Below are 23,156 nucleotides of genomic sequence, written 5' to 3'. Positions count from 1 at the left end.
GCTGAGGGTGTCATGGAGGCCCGGCTGCTAAGACTCCTTATTCGTTTTGCCGTGCGGTTGTATTTTAATGGTGTGTGAGAGAATGGCTTACATATGGTTTGAGTCTGTGGGCGACGTTGACGGAGCGGGCCGTGTAGGCGAAGCATCGTTTCCGCAGGCTGCGTCTAATCCAGCCCGGGGATTGCGGCCTGTCGCTACTCTTGATACATAGAATGTCCGATGTGCCCTGGTTCACGATGTCTCTTCTCAGATCGTTAACTGGTCAGAGATTGCTGTGTTTTGCGTCCAGCCTCTGCTGGTTCTCAACGTGTTTTCGAGCTAATGGCGATCGGTCGGAAGTTCTTTTTTCCAGGGCTGTGGGAGATGTTAGGACTGTATTTGAAAATGTGTGGCTGTTGGTATTCTGTTTCCTTAATATATGTCACTACATATGTTCATAGTCCTGCTGGATCTTAAATCTTTGATTTTCTATGAGTCTGGGGAAGGATCCACTCACTTGAGTGTTGGTGTCCTGCATGCTGTATGATTGACTTTAAAACCCTAATGTTCCCCCTTCAGGTTAAGTTGATGGGCCTTGCGTTCCTATTACAGGGCCACTTGGCTCGAGTCTGTGGCTTCTTGTCATTGCCAACAATCTGGTTTTATGTCCATGTTTTTCTTAAGCAACCTGCATCGAAAGTGATTGTGGTCTGCTGTGTGACCCGGTCATTGATACTGCAGGGAGAGAAGCCGTTGAAAGTATTTCCCGTGTTTGGAGCAGCTCACACCATGCCTACCAAACCCTGTCACTTTCTCACATTATTTTCGCTAGTCCTGTTGATTTACTGCTAGGCGGTTGTGATTTTGATAATATGCCATATTTAAAGGTCCGTTGCTCCATGCGCAGCTTTGGTATTGATGTGGCAGGTAAGCCGTGGGCATTATGCCACCAAATGTTTAGTATAAACTCTTGGGTATTGAAATGCGTCCTGTGACTACTGGTTTGCAGGAACACACTTGGTAAGTGCACCTTCCAGCATTGGTGGGGAAAGCTGCGGTGTGCTGGACTAGAGTTCCTTAGTACTTTGGTATTAACAGTTCATACTCCTGGACACTAACTCGTTTATGCCTTTTTTTATAATAGGGACGCGTCAGGACAAAGACCGTGAAAAAGGCCGCTCGGGTCATCATTGAAAAATACTACACCCGGCTGGGTAATGACTTCCACACCAACAAGCGCGTGTGTGAGGAAATCGCCATCATCCCAAGCAAGAAACTGCGCAATAAGATCGCTGGGTAAGTTTGGGGGGGGGGGAGTAGGCATTAGATGGTTTTGGAGCATGAAATTGGTTAAATATTCAAGGAAAGGTGTGGCAGAGGTGTTCCGTGCATCATTTCTGAACATGGAGGTCTCTGTTGTGTTAGGTTCCATGTTTTGGCTTTGTTGAAATGGCTCTGGATCGTTCTTGCCTTTGCTTCTTTTTTGTTTTTGCTTATGATTTAATCAAAACACAGGAGCCATTAATTTTGTCATGCATTTCTTAATCCCCCTTGGAGCAAAACTACGTTAAACCTGCATCGAAAGTGATTTTGGCTCTGTCAGTCGCCTGGTCATTGATACTGCAGGGAAAGTATTATGTGAAACTTTTTCCCGTGTTTGGGGGCAATGCCTTTGGTGCCTACCAAGCCCTGTTAGCTTCACACACTGCCATAACAACGTCTAACAACTTGCAACTAAACTTTCTAAATGATAGCTTTGGCATACTTATCAGTCCTTAACTTTATTTGTTTCCTTTTTAGGTATGTCACACATCTGATGAAGCGCATCCAGAGAGGCCCCGTCAGAGGCATCTCCATCAAACTGCAGGAGGAGGAAAGAGAGAGAAGGGATAACTATGTCCCTGAGGTATGTTTACAGGAACTGTTGGGGTAGAAATCATGTAAAATGAGAGCAAAAACACCTGCACTTATTACAGTGTTCTCTTATTATCCTTGAACTCATGCTGAATGCCCCTCTGGTACGTGTCTGCTGTAGTGCAGTTAGGAAGTGCTCGGTTATGAAAGTGGGGTGGGATGGTGATTCTCCATGACATTTTGTGCATTAAGTTGGAGAAAGCGAAGAAAATTATGTATTTGATTTAGGAAATCGCAATAGGGATTTAATTGCAGCTTCATTAATATATATATATTTTATAAATGTATTTGGTCATGGAAAGACAAAAGTTGCTTTGACGGCACTCATTGTCACTCTTTGAGACAGTGTTGCAGGTAGTATTTGTACAGGTTTTCACTGTTGACTATCTGATGTTGTGTGAGTCAAATGACAGAATCTTCCCATTTTTCTTGATGTAAAGACCTTAATCAGTCCTTGGTCTCATAATAGATTCCATGGATGTACATAAGACCATCCTCGTGTTTCAACTCCCTTCTACTGCATGTATTTCTCTGATATCTTAACACCCAAAATTACTTCTCCAAAAGGCATTTCTTATTTCCAAGTTAGGCTTACGTTGTATACAATGATTTTGCGATTCACGCTACCTCAAATGTAATTCATACAGAGCCTTATGGGCAATGTCACTTACATCCTATCAAGTGTGACTTCCACAGCTCTGGCATTAGCTTGGGATATAATGTGCAGTTCACTATAGTGCTGCATTAAAATCTATTTTCATGTAACCATTTGGTGTCCTCTTAAGCGGTGTAGGTGTTATGTGCTATCTGTGCTTGTTAAAGTATGCATTGCAAAGGGCTCAAGCAGGAATTAAACTTTGTTCAGGCATTTATAGAGCAGCGTACACTTTTGTAAAATGTATAATTCTAAATTGACCTTAACTCTTAGAATCCTTATTTATCCCTTTTTGAAGACTAAAAATATGAAAAATCATATTTTACTGTTCTTGTCTTGGTCACTAGAAATTATCACTTTCCACCTGCTACTTTAGGGTGAAACCATAAATCTAAGCTTAATAGAGCATGCAGAGCCAGAAAGTTAAGAATCTTTGGTTGCGAGGCAAAACGATATGAAAAATGGTGGTTATGTAAAAAAAAAATGTTTCTGGTGCAGTATTTAGAATGTGGTTGTACCACAACAATCAAATGGTTCAGTGAACATGAACCTTGATAGCTATGGTTAATTGTGCACTGATGTGTATGATCAATTGTATACAGATCCTCCTTTCTGCTCTACATTAAAGCATACGTTTCACACATTTCACGCTGTTAATGGTGATAACTAATACCATATCCACTGGTTAAGCCCTCTTCAGATGAGTCTGTTATGCCACTGGACAGCACTCTGCTGATCTGCGCTAATCTGTGCCCACCGATGCAGATGTAATTACAACATAGTAGCGAGGTATAAAGGTGTTGGAAATAATGGAGTCATCCAGAGTTTTATTATTTGCTCCAAATGTTTTGGATTTTCTAAATTGTTCTTTTCTTTAGGTATCTGCCCTGGATCAAGAGATTATTGAGGTGGATCCTGACACCAAGGAAATGCTGAAGTTGTTGGTATGTATTGAGTCTCCTGTATTGTTGGCGATCACAAGAACCAAGGGATTGAGCGCTGCATTTTGAATGCTGCCCTTGTAGTTTAAAAAACAAAAAGTGGTGTTACTATAGATTTTCCAGTAAAAAAGACTTCTTGTTTTAAAGAAGTTGCTATTCAACACTGAAAAATTGTTGTAGATCCTAGTTAATTGGCACCTAGTTAATTGGCAAATGCTTGTTTTTCGAGTTGTGTACCTATTGTGTATTGCCTGCATCGAAAGTGATTGTGGCACTATTAGTGGCCTGATCATTGATACTGCAGGAATAGAATTATGTGAAGGCTTTTCCCGTGTTTGGATGTCAGACACTTTACATACCAAACCCTGTGACCTTCACACAGCTTTACTTCAGAACTACCTTTATGTAAACTTCGCTTTAATGTCTTAAATACCGGTTAAAAGCGAATTCAGGAAAGGGGGGGGTTATGCACAATACTACCATTGGTAACAAACTATGTCTAATTCAATGGTCTAACATAATCAACTAATATATTTGCGTTGTAGCGTAAAATGTTTTGGCAGTAAGGTGTATGTCACAAGTAAGTTACTGTTGCCACCGTGTAGTATCTGGTCTTTACACTGTTCCTCTTCTGTTTTCAGGACTTTGGCGGCCTGTCCAACCTGCAAGTCACCCAGCCTACTGTGGGGATGAATTTCAAAACGCCACGGGGCGCTGTTTAAATGTTTGTATCGTACACTTTCCAATAAATTTGGGAAAACCACATCTGCTTTGGCTGTACTTTATATCCATTCTTCTTTGAGACTCTACTGAAAAGTAACATGTTAACAATGCTTTTTTTCTGCCAATCTACCAACAGTATACAAAGGAAGTGTTTAATATTAAACATATACACACCAATCAGCCATAACATGAGCACTGACTGTTGAGGTGACTAAAGCTGATAATCTCTATCATGCCACCTGTCAATGATGTGTTTAAAAGCAGGACAAATTGGCAAGCGTAAGACAAGGGTTCAATTGTGAGGGCTAGACAACCGGGTCACATCTCCAAAACTGCAGCTCTTGTGGGGTGTTCCTGCTCAGCAGTAGTCGGTGCCTATCAAAAGTTATCCTAGGATGGAAAAGTGTTGAACAATCGGAGTCATGGGCGGCCAAGGCTCATTAATACATGTGGGGGAGGAAGACAAATGCGATAGGAGCTGTAGATCTAATTGCTGAAAAAAAGTTAAAGATTCTAGAAAGGTGTCGGAGCACACAGTGCGTCGCAGTTTGTTGGGTGTGGGGCTGCAGACCAGTCAGGGTGCCCATGTTGACCTCTGTCCACTTTACATCAAGTGGATGGACAGGTGCGTTCGCTTACATGGAGGTAAGCCTCACAATTTAAAGAATCTGCTGCTAGCTTTATGGTGCCAGATACCACAGCACAACTTCAGAGGTCTAGTTGACAGGTCAGGGCTGTTTTGGGGTTTAAAAAAAAAAAAAAAAAAAGGATCTACACAATAATAGGTGGTTATAATGTTATGGCTGATCGGTGTGTGTGTGAGAAGTGCTTTTATATTGCCATAGAACTTCCTAATTGAAACAAATTCTCACCTGTTAACCTTACAGAATGGAGATAGGTTTATGGCTCATCTCCTAGTCACTCGGCAAAGGGAACATATGTATCGCTGCCGAATCATTCATTTGCACATTACCCATCTTATGCTGCGTTCACTATACGTTATCCTGGAGGTTTTTAGCGTGTTCTCTGATATACATAGCATGGCTCAGTGGAAATATGAGAATCTAAGGTGACAGAAATAGTATCTTGTTTTATTTAAATGATTAATGGTTTTTTAGTTGGTCTCAGGCTGTCTAGGGTATCTAAAATAAGATATAAAATGTATTTTCTCTGCACGTGTGTGAGGTTGTTGGCTCCTCATTAGTCTGCTTGTAGCTTGGTGTCCAGGGGTTTATTGTGAGGAGGTTTACTTGCACCCCAACATGCGCAGGCAGTTTTTTGGGGGGGCGGTTTGTATCTAAAATAAGTGTATATGAAAAAAGTGATAGAGCGCTTATTCCAAATACACTGATTGACCAAAAGGCAATAGTTTTGAAGCTCACTGTCCTGATATTCCCACCTTTCTCATCATTTCTGTTGCAAAGACAGTATGACCAGATCAGACTGCTTATAACTGTATAGATCAGGGGTGTCCAACATGCAGCCCGCGGCACCTCAAGATGCGGCCCGCGTGAGATCGACAGCCAGGGCAACTGGGATCACAAGAGCCCTGCTACTTACCTGTGGGAGGGTCTTTTGTACTGCACAGAGGAAGCGGAACCCAGCAGAGTTCACGTGATATCACATGACTCTGCTCCAGTCCTGCTTCCTCTGTGCAGTACAAGAGAGAGCAGAGGGAGGCTGCGCCCCTTGCTGAAGTCTGTGAGCGCCATCGAGAGAGCTGCAGTGCAGGTAAGGGGGTGGGGAGGGTGTTTGAATGAGTATGCGTGATTGAGGGAATGAATATGAATGAATGAGTGTGTGAGCATGGATGTGTAAGTGCTGGAACCTAGGCATGATGGGACTGATTTTTTTTTTTTTTGCTCATATTCTTTAAATACAATCCAATAAGAAATTCAAAGCAACATTCCAATGTGTGCAGAAAAACCTCACAAAATAATAAAATTTGCACAAAATTTGGCAGCAAATGGTGATGAAATGCCTGACTGTAAAGTGTCAAAATGCTCCTAATTGAAATACACTTCCTCTCCATATGGTTTCATGCAGTGGTTTTGATATCTGTGACACTATTACCGCCATGCCAAATTTGAAAAAATATCCTAGTCATATAAAGTAGTTTTCAAATGAGGACAAATTAATATATTTTAGGTATTTTTTCCCACTTTTTAAAATTATATGCATACCAAACAATGCAATACACATCTTAATATGGTTTGAAAAGGGTGAACTAAATAAGAAATAAAAACTACGGTTAAAGAGACCGCAAAAGCAGAAAAACCGCTCTGGTCGTGCAGCGCAAAATAATCCTGGTCCTAAAGAGGTTAAATAATGACCTCCTATAGAACAACATCAGTTATTATGCCCCAAAATTGCCTAGACATAGCAGGATTATATGGTACTGAGAGCCTTATTGACTAGATTGTGAAAGATTTTAGGAATTAGGATTAAATTGTATTTGAACACATCCATTAAATTAATCTCAGAAGATAACATATACACTCACTGGCCACTTTATTAGGTACACCTTGCTAGTACCGGGTTGGACCCTTTTTGCCTTCATTCACATACAGTTTTACAAGGTGCTGGAAACATTCCTCAGAGATTTTGGTCCATATGGCCATGATGGCATCACGCAGTTGCTGCAGATTTGTCGGCTGCACACCCATGATGCAAATCTTCCAATTCCAAATCTACTGGATTGAGATCAGGTGACTGCCATGCGATTGGCTGATTAGCTATTTGTGTTAACAAGCAATTGAAGTGGTGAACCTAATAAAGTGGCCAGTGAATGTACACTAATCGTGTTAATGTATAATGCCATTCCTGGAAACTACCACCAGATGGCGCAGTAGCGAGATGTCTTGTGACGTCTCTTCTCGACTGCGCCCCCCTATCCGCTATTCAGTGAGTTCCTGGCTACTGCCTCCCGCTTCCGGCAGGTTGGGCGATGGCGGATGAAAGTGGAGTTTCACAGCGGGTTCCCCCGGAACTGGAGGATGATGAAGAAGAGGCAGCGGGAACTGACAGCGATACGGAGGGGGAGGATATTTTTACCGGAGCTGTGAGTAACGTGTTAGGGGAAGTTGGGTGAGCTGTGACAGTAAACACACTTCCCAAGTATCCCGGGCTGGTATGCAGTGCCCTGCGCTCTGTTTATATACCTATAGGCTTTGTGCGGTCAATCGCGGCTCTTGTTGGTGGCGCTGGGCAGGCGGGGCACTCATGATGATGGCTGCTGTAAGTCTTCGCATCAGCTAGAGGCCCCAGTCGGACACCATAAGTTGTAAGGCGCTGGGGGTGCAGGAGAGTTCTCCCGTATCATAGCACGGGGCGTTTGGGAGCACACACTGAGAGTACTGGGTGTGATCATTTCCTTGCCGCGGGGTATTTATCCAGTAGTCCAACATCATTAGGAAGTCCGCTTTAATAAACACACATGCCTTTCTATAGCCTGAGAGGGCCCAATAAGCATTTGATTATCAGTCCATACGTCAGGTGTAAGGATGTATGAATGCTCGGTGAGTGTGTGTTGGCCAATTTGTGTACATTGCCAGTCATTAAGAAATGTAAATAAGTTGCCAAAAGCCCCTGTAACCTGGACACGGCAATAGTGGCTTTAACATGTATCTTGGTATTCGCTTTTCATGGAAAGTATGAGACGTTGTTACAGGTGTTTTGGAAGAAAGGGGCGAGTTTGTTTTGTATTATTTTAGTCAGCGGGTAGCAAATTACTATGTACAAGGAGTGAAACGGGCTTTCCTGGCTGTGGCTGTAAATTAAGTGATGAAGGTTAAAGAATGTCTAACTTATAAAGTTTATAAAGTATGTAAAACATTTTCTGGAGTTTATTTCGGTGTGCTGTTCACTGAAAGCTTAAACGGGTTGGGAAGTACCAGGGAAATTTTTTTTCATAAAATAAGGTGCTGTATTCAGTCAGAGGAGGAGGGCTGGCATGCTCTGCTTTGCACTTAATAACATACCCACACTCACACATAATTACAAGTACACATTCATGCTAGTACACACACACACACATATACATACATACATGCGCGCACATACACACATCTTACATTGTCCTGGGCCTTTTCTTTGTTGGTCGCACGTTATGTGAGCAGCGGCGTATTTACTTCAGAGTCACATTACATTGTGTTACTTGACCCCACTGTGCTCCTGTTTTTACCTGCGTGAGGCGTTTTGGACCCATCTGCCCCTATATATAAAGTAATGGAAGATAGCATTGCCGATAAGCAGGTTTTATATCATTTTTTCCCATAAACATCCTTTTTAAAAAAAAAAAATAAAAAAAAAATTGTCCTCGTATTGTGCTGTTCTACTTTAGCTGCCTTGTTGTGCCTGTATATGTTGTAGCTCTGTAATCTTATCTTAATGATACGCGCTGGTTTATCATACTGCCTGTGGTAAGCGATAGAATGACTTAGTCTTAATCTCCCAGCCTTGATATTCCAACTAATGAAAGCCTATGGAGGAACAGACTTCATTAGCATGGCCATAAAGAATCAGCTCTGTGTGGTGTCTAAGGAGGAAAGTCACCCAAGAAATCGCATGACTGACAACAATGGCCGCCTCCAGGTGTGCAGATACAGGAGGTTTATTTGAATAGAACAAGCTAAAGCATTTCCGTACACGGCGCTGTACTTTATTCTCCAGGGGAGTTATTCTTCGTGAGGCTTCCCCTAAAAACCTTCCTGTGCCCTGCGTGCTGCGCCTATGATACACAAGAGGAACGCTAGACGGTTTTACAGGTTTCTGTGCCAGTCGGGCAGAGAGGACATCGGTGGCTTCAGAGGGGTGAATAAGCATGTGTGCGAGGCCGCGTTCCTCGCGGGGTATGCGGCTCCTACTACGGAATGGCAGACTTTGTTAGTAGACGACCACCCCTTTAATGCGCAGGAATGGCCGAGGGATTTCACAGATTCAGCGAGCTCAGATTTCTGTGGGAACTTTCAGAGGTCAAAACGCGGCAAAAAGACTAATTCCAAACAAAAGGCTTTGTACAGTAATTCCTTGGGTCTGGAGAGGCAATCAGACCGTGGATGTTATTACTATTGTTGCCTTTTGTTTCAAAGCATTAGTCTCTGCACAACACATATTCATATAGTGCATATCGCTTATGTTATATCTCTCCAGTCTACTAGATGAATGTATTCAAGTCCTCACCATGCTGTTTGTACCATACAGTAAAATCCCTCCTCTTTTAATCACGAGAAGTCCAAGGGAGAGACTTCATTAGAATAATTTACAGAGGTGTTTGAGTGGCGATAAGTGCTGACCTCCTGATGTGCAGGTAAAGGGCTATATAAATAAAAGATAATGATAATAATAAAACCCACTTTTCTTCGTTGTTAATATTACATTAAGTAACTCTGTATTTATATTGTATTCCCCTTTTAATCACATAATGCTCACAGATGTACTTTTTGATGTTTTCATTTTTTTTTTCTATAAATACATAATTGTTTATTGGGTTGTGACTGGGTCTTTGCCCAAGTTATTCTCTCAGTGGAGATGAAGTGTTTTTATAGTCAGTAACCATGATTTAACTTTAATTATAATCCAAATTCCCCTGAGAGATTCCTCCTGTTCTAGATGCACATCTAGAAAGATCCTGGCACACATTCGCTGCTGTTACATTGTGATTGTTAGTGTTTTTTGTTTTTTTTTCCCCTCTCTTATGGACAGTCCACATAAAGGGCGTCATTGCCTGTCTTTTTTAAATGTCACTTTCATCCGCGCACTTTAGTCTATAAGGAGTTGTTCCACTTTAGAGACTCCGTTTGTAGAAGCGTAGAAGCCACTCGTTACCGACCCAAAACAAAAGCCGATTGGTATTCTTGTGCTAAGCTGGACTAGCTCCCTGTATTGGGATCTTTTCTCATATTTGTTTTAGGAATTTTTGTAGAACGCGGTTCATACATTTCCATCCTAAGGTGGCAGTTTTATACCATACAGGAAAATATCTTGCTGCTGGAGTGTTTTGCATCACCTCGGCTAACAATAAGAATAAACCATCTTGCATGTGAACACAATCCAGAGTTTTCTGCTGACTTCACAAACTTAACAGAGCGCATGACCTGCTTCTCACTCCAAAATATGACACATGAGCCGGGAGCTCTAAATATATAAATATGATGCGTTCTTAGAAAAAAAATCACCTAAGGAAGATTGTCGGCTCTTTATATGGCATTTGTGTTTAAAGATGCACATTCAGCAATACTGAGTGCTTAAAAGCATTAAGCAGCTAGGAAATGATTGAGAGTAATTTGATACATCTCTGTATACCCTGAAAGAAATGTTGTTGTTGGGTTTTTTCTAATTTATTCCTGGTTTACTGGAAATTGACAAACAAACAAGGATATTGTGTGCATTGATCTTAGATCTGGTGTTCCATGAAAAACTTTGAATGAAAATGGTCCACATGGTAGATGTATCTAAACTATCATACGAATAATTTCTTTCTAACATTCACATTAACACACCTGGCATTTTGGTCACTTTTGGCAAGAGAGAAAATATGCCCTCATGGTTTTAAAGCATTACTCCCTTTACATAGGTGTTTTATGGGAGTTGCTAGATATGTGTGTTTTTAATTGTAAAATGTTAACCTACATTTTCTCCAATTTTACTGTTTGATCTATAAATTCAGGGTTAGAATTAAGCCCGTATTTTTAATAGGGTAATGATATCCATTCTTTCCCCTTGATTACTAAAGCTACATTCATTTATTTGCAAATATCTGTTAGACAACATCAGTGTGTGTGTGTGTGCATGTGTATATAATATATATATATATATATATATATATATATATATATATATATATATATAATGTATGTATGTGTGGGTATATATATATTATACCACTATTCTTTAAAAGTTTGGTGTCATTTAGAAATGTCTTTGTTTTTGAAAGAAAAGCAAGTTTTGTCCATTAACATAACAAAGTTTTTTGATGTTGTAAATGACTATTGTAGCTGGAAACGGATGATTTATTTATGTAATACAGCTAGAAATATCCTTGTTTTCCATGAAAGTGACCCCAAACTGCAGTGCGTGTTTACAATCCTCTAGATTGGAAGCTGGTGTGAGCAGGGCCCTCCTCACCTGTTTCTGTAAGACAAATTGTTATGTTTTGTCCTGTCCACCCATTGTACAGCGCTACGGAATTTGATGGGGCTATATAAAACAATAGTAACAATTAATAGCAGTCTACCATGGATACCAATTTCTACATTTTCTTCTGAGAGATCTTTTTGTTTTCAGTTGATTTACCGCAATCCTCCGATTCATTGTAATATTCCAATTAACAGTAACTAGTCTCACAATTTGATGTGAAACAATACAGTTGTGTTGGATTAACCTTTTTGTTTTACTGCTGAGCATTTGCCAGAATATGTTTAAACAAATAAGAGTTTAACCTTTGTATCTGGCATGGTTTTTATAATATAACCCTGTCCTTTTAGAAAGCAATAGTATTACCCCGCGGTAGGAAATCTTACCGGTACTGTGGGGGCTTTAGTCGCTCTAGTTTATACGTTGCTTTGCTAGTTAAAAGGATGGAATTGATGTGCTTTTACCACACTTGAAACACATTGCTACACGTACCCCTTAACCCTGCGATGCCTGGTGCTGAGCCTGTTAAACAAGTATTACGGATAGTTATGTAACTGACAGGATCTTGGAGCATATCCTGAAAAACTGTTGTCTTGATCCTGTCCGACATATCCACAGAAGAGTTGTGTTTTTTCTGTGCCATTATTACCTCTACCCTCCTGATTATGTCTCCATTTGCCTCTTACCCCATTCCTCATTGCATGCCTTCTCTTTTTTAGGGCCAAGATGTGCCTACCACTCAGCCAAAGAAGGAGTCTCCACCAGAACCTTCCAAGGAGAATGGCCTCTTTCTGGAAGATGATGACCAGGATCTATTTGCAGGTAAAGGGGAGCAAATCCCAGCATGGACAGAATCGTGGTCCGATGGGATGTAAATGCTGATGGGCTACTGATATAAATATCTTTACAGTATATCCCTCTACCTGTTTTGCAGAATCCACAGTAAAGCTGTCAGTTGACAGTTCTCACAAAACCCCAAAAGAGGAGCTACCAAAAGTACCACTGACTACCCCAATGCTCATAGCAGGAGCTTCAGCCCCGTCTGTAACCAGACAGAAGAGTTATGAGGAGGTAATAAGGGCACCATTCTCCTTTAGCAGCTTTCTAGAAGCTAAAGAAATGACTAAAGCATACACACTGTGATTGAACAATGCCCAGCATCCCTTTCTTCTCTGAAAACACCATCCCTTTGTATTCCTAGCTTGAAGAGGAAGAACAAGAGGACCAGTTTGAACTGAACATCAGAGTCACAGACCCAGAGAAAATTGGTGCGTATCGCTCTGTTCTCCAGCTACAGAATACATGACTATGGTTTGCATACTCCAACATGCCATCCTGGGAGTTAAAACTAGTCTGAGCAAAGTCTTGCGTACATCTCACACACAACGCTTTTTTTCCTTGTTGACTTTCCCTTGTGAAGAAGGATCCACGTTCTGTATTCGTAAAATCTTGACAGAACAACTGGTTGTGCCTTGTTTAATGTATTTTGTCCTGCAAATTAGGTAATTTCACTTGTTATACAATTATTAGCAAGCATTAATGCTTATTACAAACATTTTACTGATCAAGAAGCTAATCTAATATCCACTCTCTGTGGATAGACATGCAACTCTACAGGGACTATAGTTTGGCTGGCAGTCTCTGCACAACTTTTTCCTGCTTGTGTATTATAGTTTCTATGGCATAAATTATGTACCCATTTATATAAGTGGGAAAAGATTCCTCTCATCAAGCTGGCAGTCGTGGCTATATTATTTATTAGAACGTTTTTCTCCTTTTCAGGGGACGGCATGAATGCTTATGTAGCTTACCAGGTATCCACCCAGGTAAGGCACTGCAACACTAGTGAAAATTACATAAAGGAAGCCTGTATTGGCATAAGGTCTCCTTTCCATTAAAATGTCATCTTTGAAACTTGTCATGGATAAAGGGAGCTGTGTGGCTGGGTAATTGGATTATGCCTGTGACTTATTGATGTCTTGATTTAGTTATAAATTATGGGATTGCTTTAATTGCTACATCTGAGATTAAAAGTTGTTTAGACATGGTTTTGATAACAATGACCCCTGTAACTTTGTTTCTCATGGCAAAACCCTTCTTGAAACACACTTACTAGGACCAGTGAGTGGTCTGCACCTTTGTCTTGTGAAAACTTTGCGTGTTTTTTTTTTTTTACTGTTGCATATGGTGTGTACTCACAGCGCTCTCATTTCAGACCAACTTGCCGTTGTTCAGAAGCAAACATTTCACTGTGAAAAGACGGTTCAGCGACTTCCTGGGCTTATACGAGAAGCTCTGTGAGAAGCACTCGCAGAATGGTTTTATTGTTGCCCCACCTCCAGAGAAAAGCTTAATAGGTAAATCATGTCTAGATTACAGTTAGTTACAAACACAATTTCATCTGATTTATTTTTTTCATTTCAAGTTTGCTGAGATTTATGTCTTGTACGTTAAAAAAAAAATTATATATATAAATTTTTTTTTTTATTTTTTTTTATTGGGGCTTTACATGCAAGGGGTATACAATACAGTAGCAGAGGCCAGTAAAAAATGCAGATATGGAGTAGGTGCACTGGAAGTGTCATAATAAGACAAGATGGTGATGCAGGGGTTAACAATCTAGGAACCAGTTTAGGAGCAAACTTTTTTTTTTTTTTTTTTTTTTTTTTTTTTTCCCCCCTTCTCCAATTATGTATTTTATTTAATAGGCCATAAAACACAATACTGCAGTTAACACCTTCATGACAAGGGGTATTTTACACCATAAAGACTCAAGCTTGTACGTTTTATTATTATTACACACGCTAACGTCTTATGTTCACAAACACTAACATTTTACAGTAACACACGCATACTAGCGTTCTGCACTTATACACACACTATATGCTGATATACATACTCATGCTAACACTTAATTATACTTTCATTATGTTGATTATTTTCTGTCATGCAATTTAATGTACTCAGGTATGACCAAAATGAAGGTGGGGAAGGAGGACTCCTCGTCTGCCGAGTTTCTGGAAAGACGACGTGCAGCTTTGGAGAGGTAAGAAAATCCTTTATCGCAAAATACTATTTCAAGTTTTGATGCTTGTCAGTGATTGGTGAGGTGGCAAGAAGAGATTCAGAAGGTATGCTATGAAGAGCACTGATAGCAATTGGTAGTGTGTCTTTTCCAGATACCTCCAGAGAATTGTCAGCCACCCAACCCTTTTACAAGACCCAGAAGTCCGGGAGTTTCTAGAGAAGGATGAGGTAAAGACAGTTTGATATAGGATAGAAGTAACACTCGCTGTGTTTAATCTGGAACATATCTTCTGCACTTCAGTGATGATATATTCCTGTTAAGACAGCCTAGATGGTCTGGTTCTTACCCGCTGTCAAACTCTGTTTAAAATATGTTTCATTGTTGAGTTTAGGAATTAATTTAATGAATCATGGGGAAAACGCATGTTGCATTCACCTATCATATTTCATGCAGCTTATTTCATAATGTGTGTACCTGGTGTCCTTAAAACATATACACAGTTTCTTAATACCTTATGTGTGAATTAATAATTTAATTAGCTGCTGAGGTTGGCAATTACTGTGTGAGTAGATTTTAGCTGTAAATGTTTATTTAAAAGTAACCAGGTTGGTTTGTCCTTCCAGCTTCCCCGTGCTGTCAGTACACAAACCCTGAGCGGAGCAGGGCTTCTCAAGATGTTTAACCGGGCTACCGACGCGGTAAACAAAATGACCATAAAGATGAATGAGTCGGACGTGGTGGGTATCTTCCATTTTTCTCACTGTGATCTTTGTGTGCTTTTCTAGCTCCTTGCATTTGTTTAACTGACTGGCACACCAACAGGGATATGCATTTTCAAGAACATTATTTAATGCCACATAGGCACCAGTGATTTCCACAAGTCCCAGTTAAAATAGAAAGTGTACAGCTTCAGTACTCTCTGCGGCAACCAAGGGAAATAACGTATTTGCTCGATTATAAGACGACCCCCCAAAATGTGAATATTAATTTAGGAAAAAAGAGAGCCTGAATATAAGACTACCCTAGAAGAAAAAAGGTTTTACTAGTAAATATCAATTCACATGTAAACTATTTTTCATATTTAATAAAACTATGAGAATTTTTTTGTTTTTATTTCCTTTAATTTGCCAACCTGTCCCTAGTTATGCACATCTGCCACCCAGAAATGCCTTATACCCCTATATACCTCCCTGACATGCATTTAACCCCTTATTTGTCACTCTCTCCCCACAGATATGCCTTATATATATATATATATATATGCCACTCTGCCTCCCTGATATGGCTTTTAACCCCCTATTTGCCACTCCCCCCAGATATGCCTTATACCCCCTATATGACACTCTGCCTCCAGAAAACAATTGACCCCCCATGCCACTCTTAACCCCCCTGACTTACCAGTGCATCCATTTAGTGGTGACCCGTGCTTCAGACTCCCTGGTGTCTAGTGGGGCAGCCGGTGGAGGTCTTCTATGACTGAGCGCCAGCATCACATGACCTTCCGGTGCTCCACCATAGAAGCCCCAGAGGAGGTGCCAGAGAAGAGGAGCCAGGTCCTCTGCAGGGCATCTGGATCTTAGTCTTGCAGTCAGACCTCTATTTGAGGTCTGATTAGAAGACGACCTCAAATATAAGACGAGGGGTATTTGCTCGATTTTATAAGACAAGGTTTTTTCCAGAGCAAATACGGTATCTCCATACAGCTCATGCTTGCTCTATTATCCCCAGTCGATAGTCTCCCAGTTGCAACTGTATTTGTTCCTATGCCAGGCATCACAAGGATGTCGGCGTTCAAAAACTGTGTGTGTGTGTATATATATATATATATGTGTATATATATATATATATATATATATATATATATATATATATATATATATATATATATATATATACATACACACACACGTATATGTGTGTGTGTGTATATATATATATATATATATACACACACACACACACACACACACACACACACACACACACACACACACACACGTGTGTGTATATATGTATATGTGTGTGTGTATGTATGTATATTACAAACACACACATTGTATAGGGATATAGAGTATGTGGACACGCCTAATTACTGAGTTCAGGTTTTTCAATCTCACCCACTGCTAACAGGTGTATAAAATCAAGCACATAGGCAGCCATCTCCATTCAAACACAGGCAATCAAAAGGGTTATACTGAAGAGCTTGGTGACTTTTAATGTGGCACATTTGTCATAGGATGCCACCTTTGCCACAAGTGATATGTTTGTCCTGGTTGTCCTTGTACACTGTAAGTGCTGTTAAAGCAAAGTGCAAGAATCTAGGATTAACAACACTTGAGCCATGAAGCAGTATACTATGCTCAAAACCTGGCTGCTGAGTGGTGAAGCAAGTAGTATGTAAAAAATCGCTTGTCATCTGTAGCATCGCCCACTACAGAGTTCCAAACTGCCTCTTGGCTTAGTGCTTGGCTTGATATGGTAGTAAGCAGGTTGTTTGTTATGGTGCAGGAAAGCTTCAAGAGGAGAAAGAATATTCCATTGTTTTGGAATGGGATGACCAACAAGATCATGTAGGTGTAATGGTCAAGTGTCCACAAGCTTGTGTGTGTACGTGAATGCATATATACATGGGAATTTAAACAGACATGGGACCTGGGCAGACTAGATGGGCCAAATGGTTCTTATTTTCCATCAAATTCTATGTGTGCTGAAATTAGTTTTACCTGACAGAGTGCTAATCTGTGTATTAATTCTGGTATGTATATTATAAATGTGATATATGGAATATATGGAATAAATGGAAGTATTGTGTTTGGTTGAGATTTATTTTTCCCTATGACTATATAGTGGTTTGAGGACAAATTGCAGGAGGTGGAAAATGAAGAGCAACATCTGCGCAAGCTGCATGCAGTGGTGGAGACTCTTGTAAATCACAGGAAAGGTAAATGTAGTGATGTGCTCACTAATCTCAGGCCATTCAGATCAGTAAGCAAGTGCATAAAGATCCCACTTTACTGGAGAGACCTTCGTTACCAAGTGTATAGGAATAGTTACCCCTATAACCAAACAGATTCTTCCCTCTGTTGCATAGATGTGTGAAAAATCAAATACAATGGCTTCATTAAAGTAGCTGGGTGCAATTAACTGTCTGTATAGGCAGGTGCATACTGCAGAAAAGGCACCCAGCACGATTATGAGATTTTGTTCTTTATCAATTTTTGTTTTAAGGTTAACAACTGAATGAACGTCTTGGCTTTCTTCTTGTTAATTGCAGAATTATCTCTGAACACTGCCCAATTTGCCAAGAGTCTAGCCATGCTTGGGAGCTCGGAGGATAACACGGCACTGTCTCGAGCCCTTTCTCAGCTGGCTGAAGTGGAGGAGAAGATAGAACAACTCCACCAGGAACAGGCCAACAGTGATTTCTTCTTGCTGGCTGAACTCCTGGCTGATTACACCCGCCTGCTGTCAGCCGTTAGGGTGAGTGTCCCCAGTAGTAGAATGTTTGAAAGTGAGGAATGAAGAAATGCAAGCAGCCAGTTAAGCCCTGTGCTTAATAACCAACATTTTTCGTCCTTTCTTAAGCATCTGTGCATAGTAAAATTGCGTATTCCACCATATACACATAAACCGTTTTGAGAGCGTGTAGTAACATAACATTACCTAATGGGTGCAATTGCTAACCAAATAATGCTACACACGAGACAAGAACTGTGGTCTCATTCAGACGACCTTTGCCAGCACAAATATCTGAACCAAGATACCAGGAAACTGATAAGCAGTTTATAATCTATTTTTATTTTATATACAGATTATAATTTCATAATTGTATTAATCATATGATATACAGTGTGGCCTACATGTGGTTTAGGAGCAAACGGGGCCACCAAGCCTCATGGCAGTGTAGTAAGCATTGCCCTGAAATAAATTTTTAGGGGTTTACTGTATTTACCAACTATTCATTTGAAACATTGTCAAAATTATGGTTTTACATATCAGGACATAAGAATCATCTGTTCCTTAGCAGGTCTAAAAATTAAAAAATACAACCTCGGATGAACAACAGCACATAAAATTACACTGCATCATGATTTATTCAACAAAAATAAAGCCAAAATGGAGAAGCCATGTGAAGTACATGAACGTACATTAGTGGTTAGAAAGTAAAATCATCTTATCAGACCCAAAATGACAGCCTTTTAACTGTACACTATTCAGATAAAAGGAAGCCGTCCTACAGAATTCCCACCTACTCATTAATACACGTTGTACTTTGTTGTTGCTTGAGCCAAGGCTATGGTCTAAAAGCCGTTTCTGAGGTGTCGTTTGAGTTGTTAAACTGCATGCCAAAATTGAGTACAGGTAAATATATGCTCAAACGTAAACATGGCTACAAAAATTAAAACTAAACCTTAAGATAAAACATACCATTATCAAAAATATTAGGATCTCATTAGCCGTAGTTGCAGAAGCTTGGCTAGCATGTAAACAATACAACAACCGCAACAATCTAGTATAAAAGTAAATATGAAATGGCACATGTAGTTGTTCTACTAATGTACACCAAAAAAACAAGGCTGTCATCTATTTTGCCAGGTCCCTACAGGACTTTAAAACTGCCGCCTCTTACCACTGAATGACTGAGAACTGGGGACATATTAAATCTTCTTCATTCATGGATCTAGCTCTGACCCCTTCTACCAAGCAGTAACTCCAGCCAGCATCTTCTGTCCCATAATGTTTAATTTTTGCAGGGATATTAGTCTAATGCCTTAGCAAGGCCCACCTCCAACAAAGCATGAAAATAGATATTTTATACTATATATTTTTTGGATCAAGAATAGGAAGGTTAGGTAGTAGGGTTGAACTTGATGGACTTAGGTCTTTTTTCAACCTTATGAACTATGTAACTATGTATATACACTACTGTTCAAAAGTTTGTGACCCCATGCGTTTGAATGTTAGTGTATAGCATAATACCAAATTGTTTACTTTTCAAGTTTGCATTTTTTTCCTTGGATCATGGATGTTCAATGTTTATAACAAATCATTTTGCAGTAAGTCAGTGATTACTATATTTTTCCCCATCGCAGGGTGCGTTTGACCAACGCATGAAGACTTGGCAGCGGTGGCAGGATGCCCAATCTACTTTACAGAAGAAGAGAGAGAATGAAGCAAGGCTGCTTTGGGCCAACAAGCCGGAGAAGCTACAGCAAGCAAAAGATGAAATATCAGAGGTGGGACATGATTGTTATAGGTGTGTGGGATGGTAGAATACCTGATGGAAATGGTAATTTAAACAACTAATTTCCACACTGTCGGGATCCTTTCATAGGGTCGGCCCATAGGGGTGTATTAAATGTGGGTGTCTAGGATAAATTAAAAAAAAAAAAATTAAAATGATTTATCCTGTATGTAAGGGGGCATTAAATGTTTATGTAATATTAGGTCAGGTATTAATACCCAACTGAGATGCCCAGTCTACAGATGAGCTAGAATTCAGAAACATTGATAAAATGTTATTTGCTAGTTGCTTTCACAAAGCCGCTGCGTTGGGGTTTATTTAACACTTTAAGTGTTGGTTTAAAGTGTAAATTACTTTACATTTATCGGATAGGAATGAAGCTATCCCGAATCTAAGATAAGAGCAAGAACTGAAAAAAATGGGCAGACTAGATGGGCCAAATAGCTCTTATATGCTGTCAAATTCTATGTTCCTGTGTTATCTTGCAAGAGGGTTGTGCGTTGATTCACCGAGTCTCACCTTGCTCATTAAACTGTGCATTCCTGCTAGGGAAACGTACCTACTTTGGCCCGTCATAAAGCATAACGAAGCTGGAGAGTTGAATCACCTTTCCTGCAGATTGTCCTGGTAAAACCCTCTTTGGAGAAATAAATTCTGCTGTTGCATGGGCTGCTCGTTAAAGGGAGACTCTAACCATGATATGAACTATACTGCATATGATAGCTTTGTGGTACCTTACAAATGCATGGGGGAATTCTACAGATATGATAAACTTACCACCAGTCAGCTCTGGCTCAGTGTTCTCCTGTCACCAATTGGCTACTTCAAGCACTAAACTATCCCTTTCAGAGAGTTGTATCTGTATGTAAGTGTGCCGGATTGATTACTGTGAACATATTACATGAGAGAAACATGACCGCTGTCTGTCCTTGAGACCTCCCTGCTTCACTGTCTTAGGTAGAATCTGCAAACCCCCCATGTATTTGCAAGAGAGAAACCATGAAAATTTCAAGGGAGCATTCAGCTATCTTATGCATTGAAGTGCGTTTGGAGTATCCCTTTAAATGCCATTTTTTGTGATGGCGGTGTATTTATGTACCTTTCACAGATTGCACAGGTGTTTTATTTTTAACACTTTGAACATCATGTCTCTGATTTATTAGTGGGAATCCAAAGTCACACAGTATGAACGGGATTTTGAACGGATTTCCATAACTGTGCGAAAGGAGGTTACACGATTTGAGGTAAGATTCTAATTCCAACCCGAAAAGCCTGTCAAATGCCTATGCTGCTTCCTGTAATAATGACTGTAATGATGTGTCTGTCATTAGTTTATCAGAATTCTGGTCAGGTTGGCTCACAATCTAAAAATACAAAAAAAACCCCATGGTATCAGAAGGTGGATGTTGTTTAGCCCAGTAATAGTGGATTTTCAGCAATGGGTTGTACATGTTTGTAAACACCTGTTCAAGTCTTATGTTGTGGTCCAGGATTAAGCATGGCAAGAAGGTTGAGATGTTTCAGAACAGTGTTCATGTTTGTGTCGTGAGAGAGAGATGGATTTGCAAAGCCTCAAGTTGCACAATGTTGTGAGCATATTTATATTCAGCTCCAAAAAAACCAAAATGTTTATATCTTTACTTTAAAAAGGCTGTTTCTTTTATTTTATTTGTTTTTCCAGAAAGAAAAATCCAAGGATTTTAAAAGTCACATAGTCAAGTATCTGGAAACACTCGTGAATTCACAGCACAAGGTAGGAAGCGTCACTTTGATTTTGATTTGATAGGTCCCTATAGACAACAAAAACATAAAGTAACAGTTGATTGCGATGTTAAGTCTGGGAAGTGGACTTATCACCATATGTACCAATGGAATGTCTGGGCTTTGGACCCATTCTGTTACAGTGGTGATACCGCCACTTTGCCCCAGAATCAGTGTCATGGATAATAGCCTGTGGCATCTGTATATCGGAAAGCAGTGAGAATTCTGACAACATAGCAGATTTATTGTGAATTGGTAAACATTGGCCACAAAATCCATGTATGATTGGTGTCATTTTCTAGGTGACCTGAGTAATTTAACAAAACAATATTTTAGGAAAACCTACTTATCTATGATTTGCTTTTAAAGCAGGTGTATTCTCAAACAACCAGTCCCTATATTTCTTACTAGCTTAAAAAAAAAAAAAAAAACAAATTTAAGTAAAATTTAAAATCCTCTTCCCTAAATTTAAAACAAAAAAAAGAGAAACAATGCCCTCTCACAAGGGACCACGATTACGTTGATAACATGTACGTTTTTGCTTTTACTTTTTTCTGTCTTACTCTTCAGAATAATTGTTTAGTTAAGCTGGGTGTATTCCCTATTTCAGTGTAAAGATAATAGACCGCACAAAAATGTTTTGCTTTCGTATTGACTGGCTTTTTATTTACTATTTCAGCTTGTTAAGTACTGGGAAGCATTTTTACCAGAAGCAAAGGTCATATCCTAATGGTCATGGATGGATTTAATATACGAAAGGACTGACATCTCTTGTGCCATGGATTTTCTTTCTTTTTTTTCTTTCTTTTTTTTTTTTAGTATATAAATAAATATATTATACCTCCTTGCCTTTTAAAGACTAAGGTTTCACAATCTCATTCCCCTTTCACATCTGACTGATGTTGTAGAGGTAGGAAATCTCGTTTCAAACCCTTGTTTGGAAGTGCCAGAAATACATCGCTGGCCGTTTCAGCACGAAAGAATTAAGATTGCATAGATGCCTTTTACGTGGACTAATGTAAGTTTCCTTAGCTTCGGTCCCATACCTAGTCCTGCTCAGCAGGCAGGGTTAATGCCCGGAGACCTTTTATTCCCGGCACTTCAATACACATGTGCACCTGTTAACTTTCCTTGTGTATATTTGCTGTTTAACTTCTACATATATTTTCTTATTAAAATAATCTTCAGGGCTTTCTGCAACAAAAACTCAAAAGACAAAAAAATAACTAGTAGTTCAGTGGGAGGGTTTATTAATATAAATATATATTGTATATTATTTTTTGGGGGGAGGGGGGCTGTGACACAGAACAGAGCATTTCTATTCTGTAAGAACCACATTTATCCAATAAACAAAAAAACAAAAATACCCTGGTTTCATTTTCACTCTTTGTTCAACATGATCTGTTACATACATTGTTAGTTTAAAATGTACCTCGCCACCGCTCTGCCACAGTCTACATGGGCACATTCTGCGTTACAAACAACCCGACATCCTCGAGCTGGTGCTTTGATCCCAGAGGATTGTCTCAGCTGTAAGGCTTATGGAGAGTACTAACACAGCTGTCCACACGAGTACACAACTCCATTACATTACCAGGAGTAGTATGAGAAAAAGGAAAGTCACACAGTCTAAATCTGAAATTATACAGAGTGGATAGGTAACAGTGAAAAGTATTTTTTATTTTAGTTATTGGAAGCCCTTAAATATCAGGAGGTATTTCTAAAATGGACGCCCACCATTAGACTTTTTGTTTCAGACAGAAGTTATGATCCAAC

General features: G+C 39.8%; 1 protein-coding gene and 3 non-coding genes across 4 annotated transcripts; all 4 read left to right on the top strand.

The window, feature by feature from the left end:
* Positions 1-665: 665 nt before the first annotated feature.
* LOC149297709 (small nucleolar RNA SNORA71) lies at positions 666-798 on the top strand. The gene has a single exon (XR_016272481.1). It is a non-coding gene; the product is annotated as a small nucleolar RNA SNORA71 (small nucleolar RNA).
* Positions 799-1,550: 752 nt separating this feature from the next.
* Positions 1,551-1,684, top strand: LOC149297708 (small nucleolar RNA SNORA71). Its single transcript, XR_016272485.1, has one exon. It is a non-coding gene; the product is annotated as a small nucleolar RNA SNORA71 (small nucleolar RNA).
* Positions 1,685-3,738: 2,054 nt separating this feature from the next.
* LOC149297707 (small nucleolar RNA SNORA71) lies at positions 3,739-3,870 on the top strand. The gene has a single exon (XR_016272484.1). It is a non-coding gene; the product is annotated as a small nucleolar RNA SNORA71 (small nucleolar RNA).
* Positions 3,871-7,159: 3,289 nt separating this feature from the next.
* LOC149297706 (sorting nexin-1-like) lies at positions 7,160-22,110 on the top strand. Its single transcript, XM_089488283.1, has 15 exons — positions 7,160-7,273; positions 12,066-12,168; positions 12,281-12,417; positions 12,548-12,614; positions 13,129-13,172; positions 13,562-13,703; positions 14,314-14,392; positions 14,526-14,601; positions 14,998-15,111; positions 17,222-17,315; positions 17,649-17,854; positions 19,468-19,611; positions 20,783-20,863; positions 21,301-21,372; positions 22,060-22,110. The coding sequence occupies exons 1-15, from the start codon at positions 7,160-7,162 to the stop codon at positions 22,108-22,110; spliced, it is 1,524 nt and encodes a 507-aa protein (XP_089344409.1).
* The last annotated feature ends 1,046 nt before the right edge of the window (positions 22,111-23,156 follow it).

Source organism: Sceloporus occidentalis, unplaced genomic scaffold (genome assembly GCF_023333645.1).
Source record: "Sceloporus occidentalis isolate IW3139 unplaced genomic scaffold, rSceOcc1.0.p SCAF_37, whole genome shotgun sequence".
NCBI lineage: Eukaryota > Metazoa > Chordata > Lepidosauria > Squamata > Phrynosomatidae > Sceloporus > Sceloporus occidentalis.
The sequence above is the reverse complement of the archived record's forward strand: the minus strand, read 5'-3'. Positions and strand labels throughout refer to the sequence as shown.

What these genes read in the sequence shown, in the direction of transcription:
- LOC149297706 (XM_089488283.1), top strand. Translation starts at nt 7,160, where the DNA reads ATGGCGGATGAAAGTGGAGTTTCACAGCGGGTTCCCCCGGAACTGGAG. An exon ending in AGGATATTTTTACCGGAGCT is followed by an intron (nt 7,274 to 12,065) that starts GTGAGTAACGTG and finishes TCTCTTTTTTAG; the next exon opens with GGCCAAGATGTGCCTACCAC. An exon ending in GACAGAAGAGTTATGAGGAG is followed by an intron (nt 12,418 to 12,547) that starts GTAATAAGGGCA and finishes TTGTATTCCTAG; the next exon opens with CTTGAAGAGGAAGAACAAGA.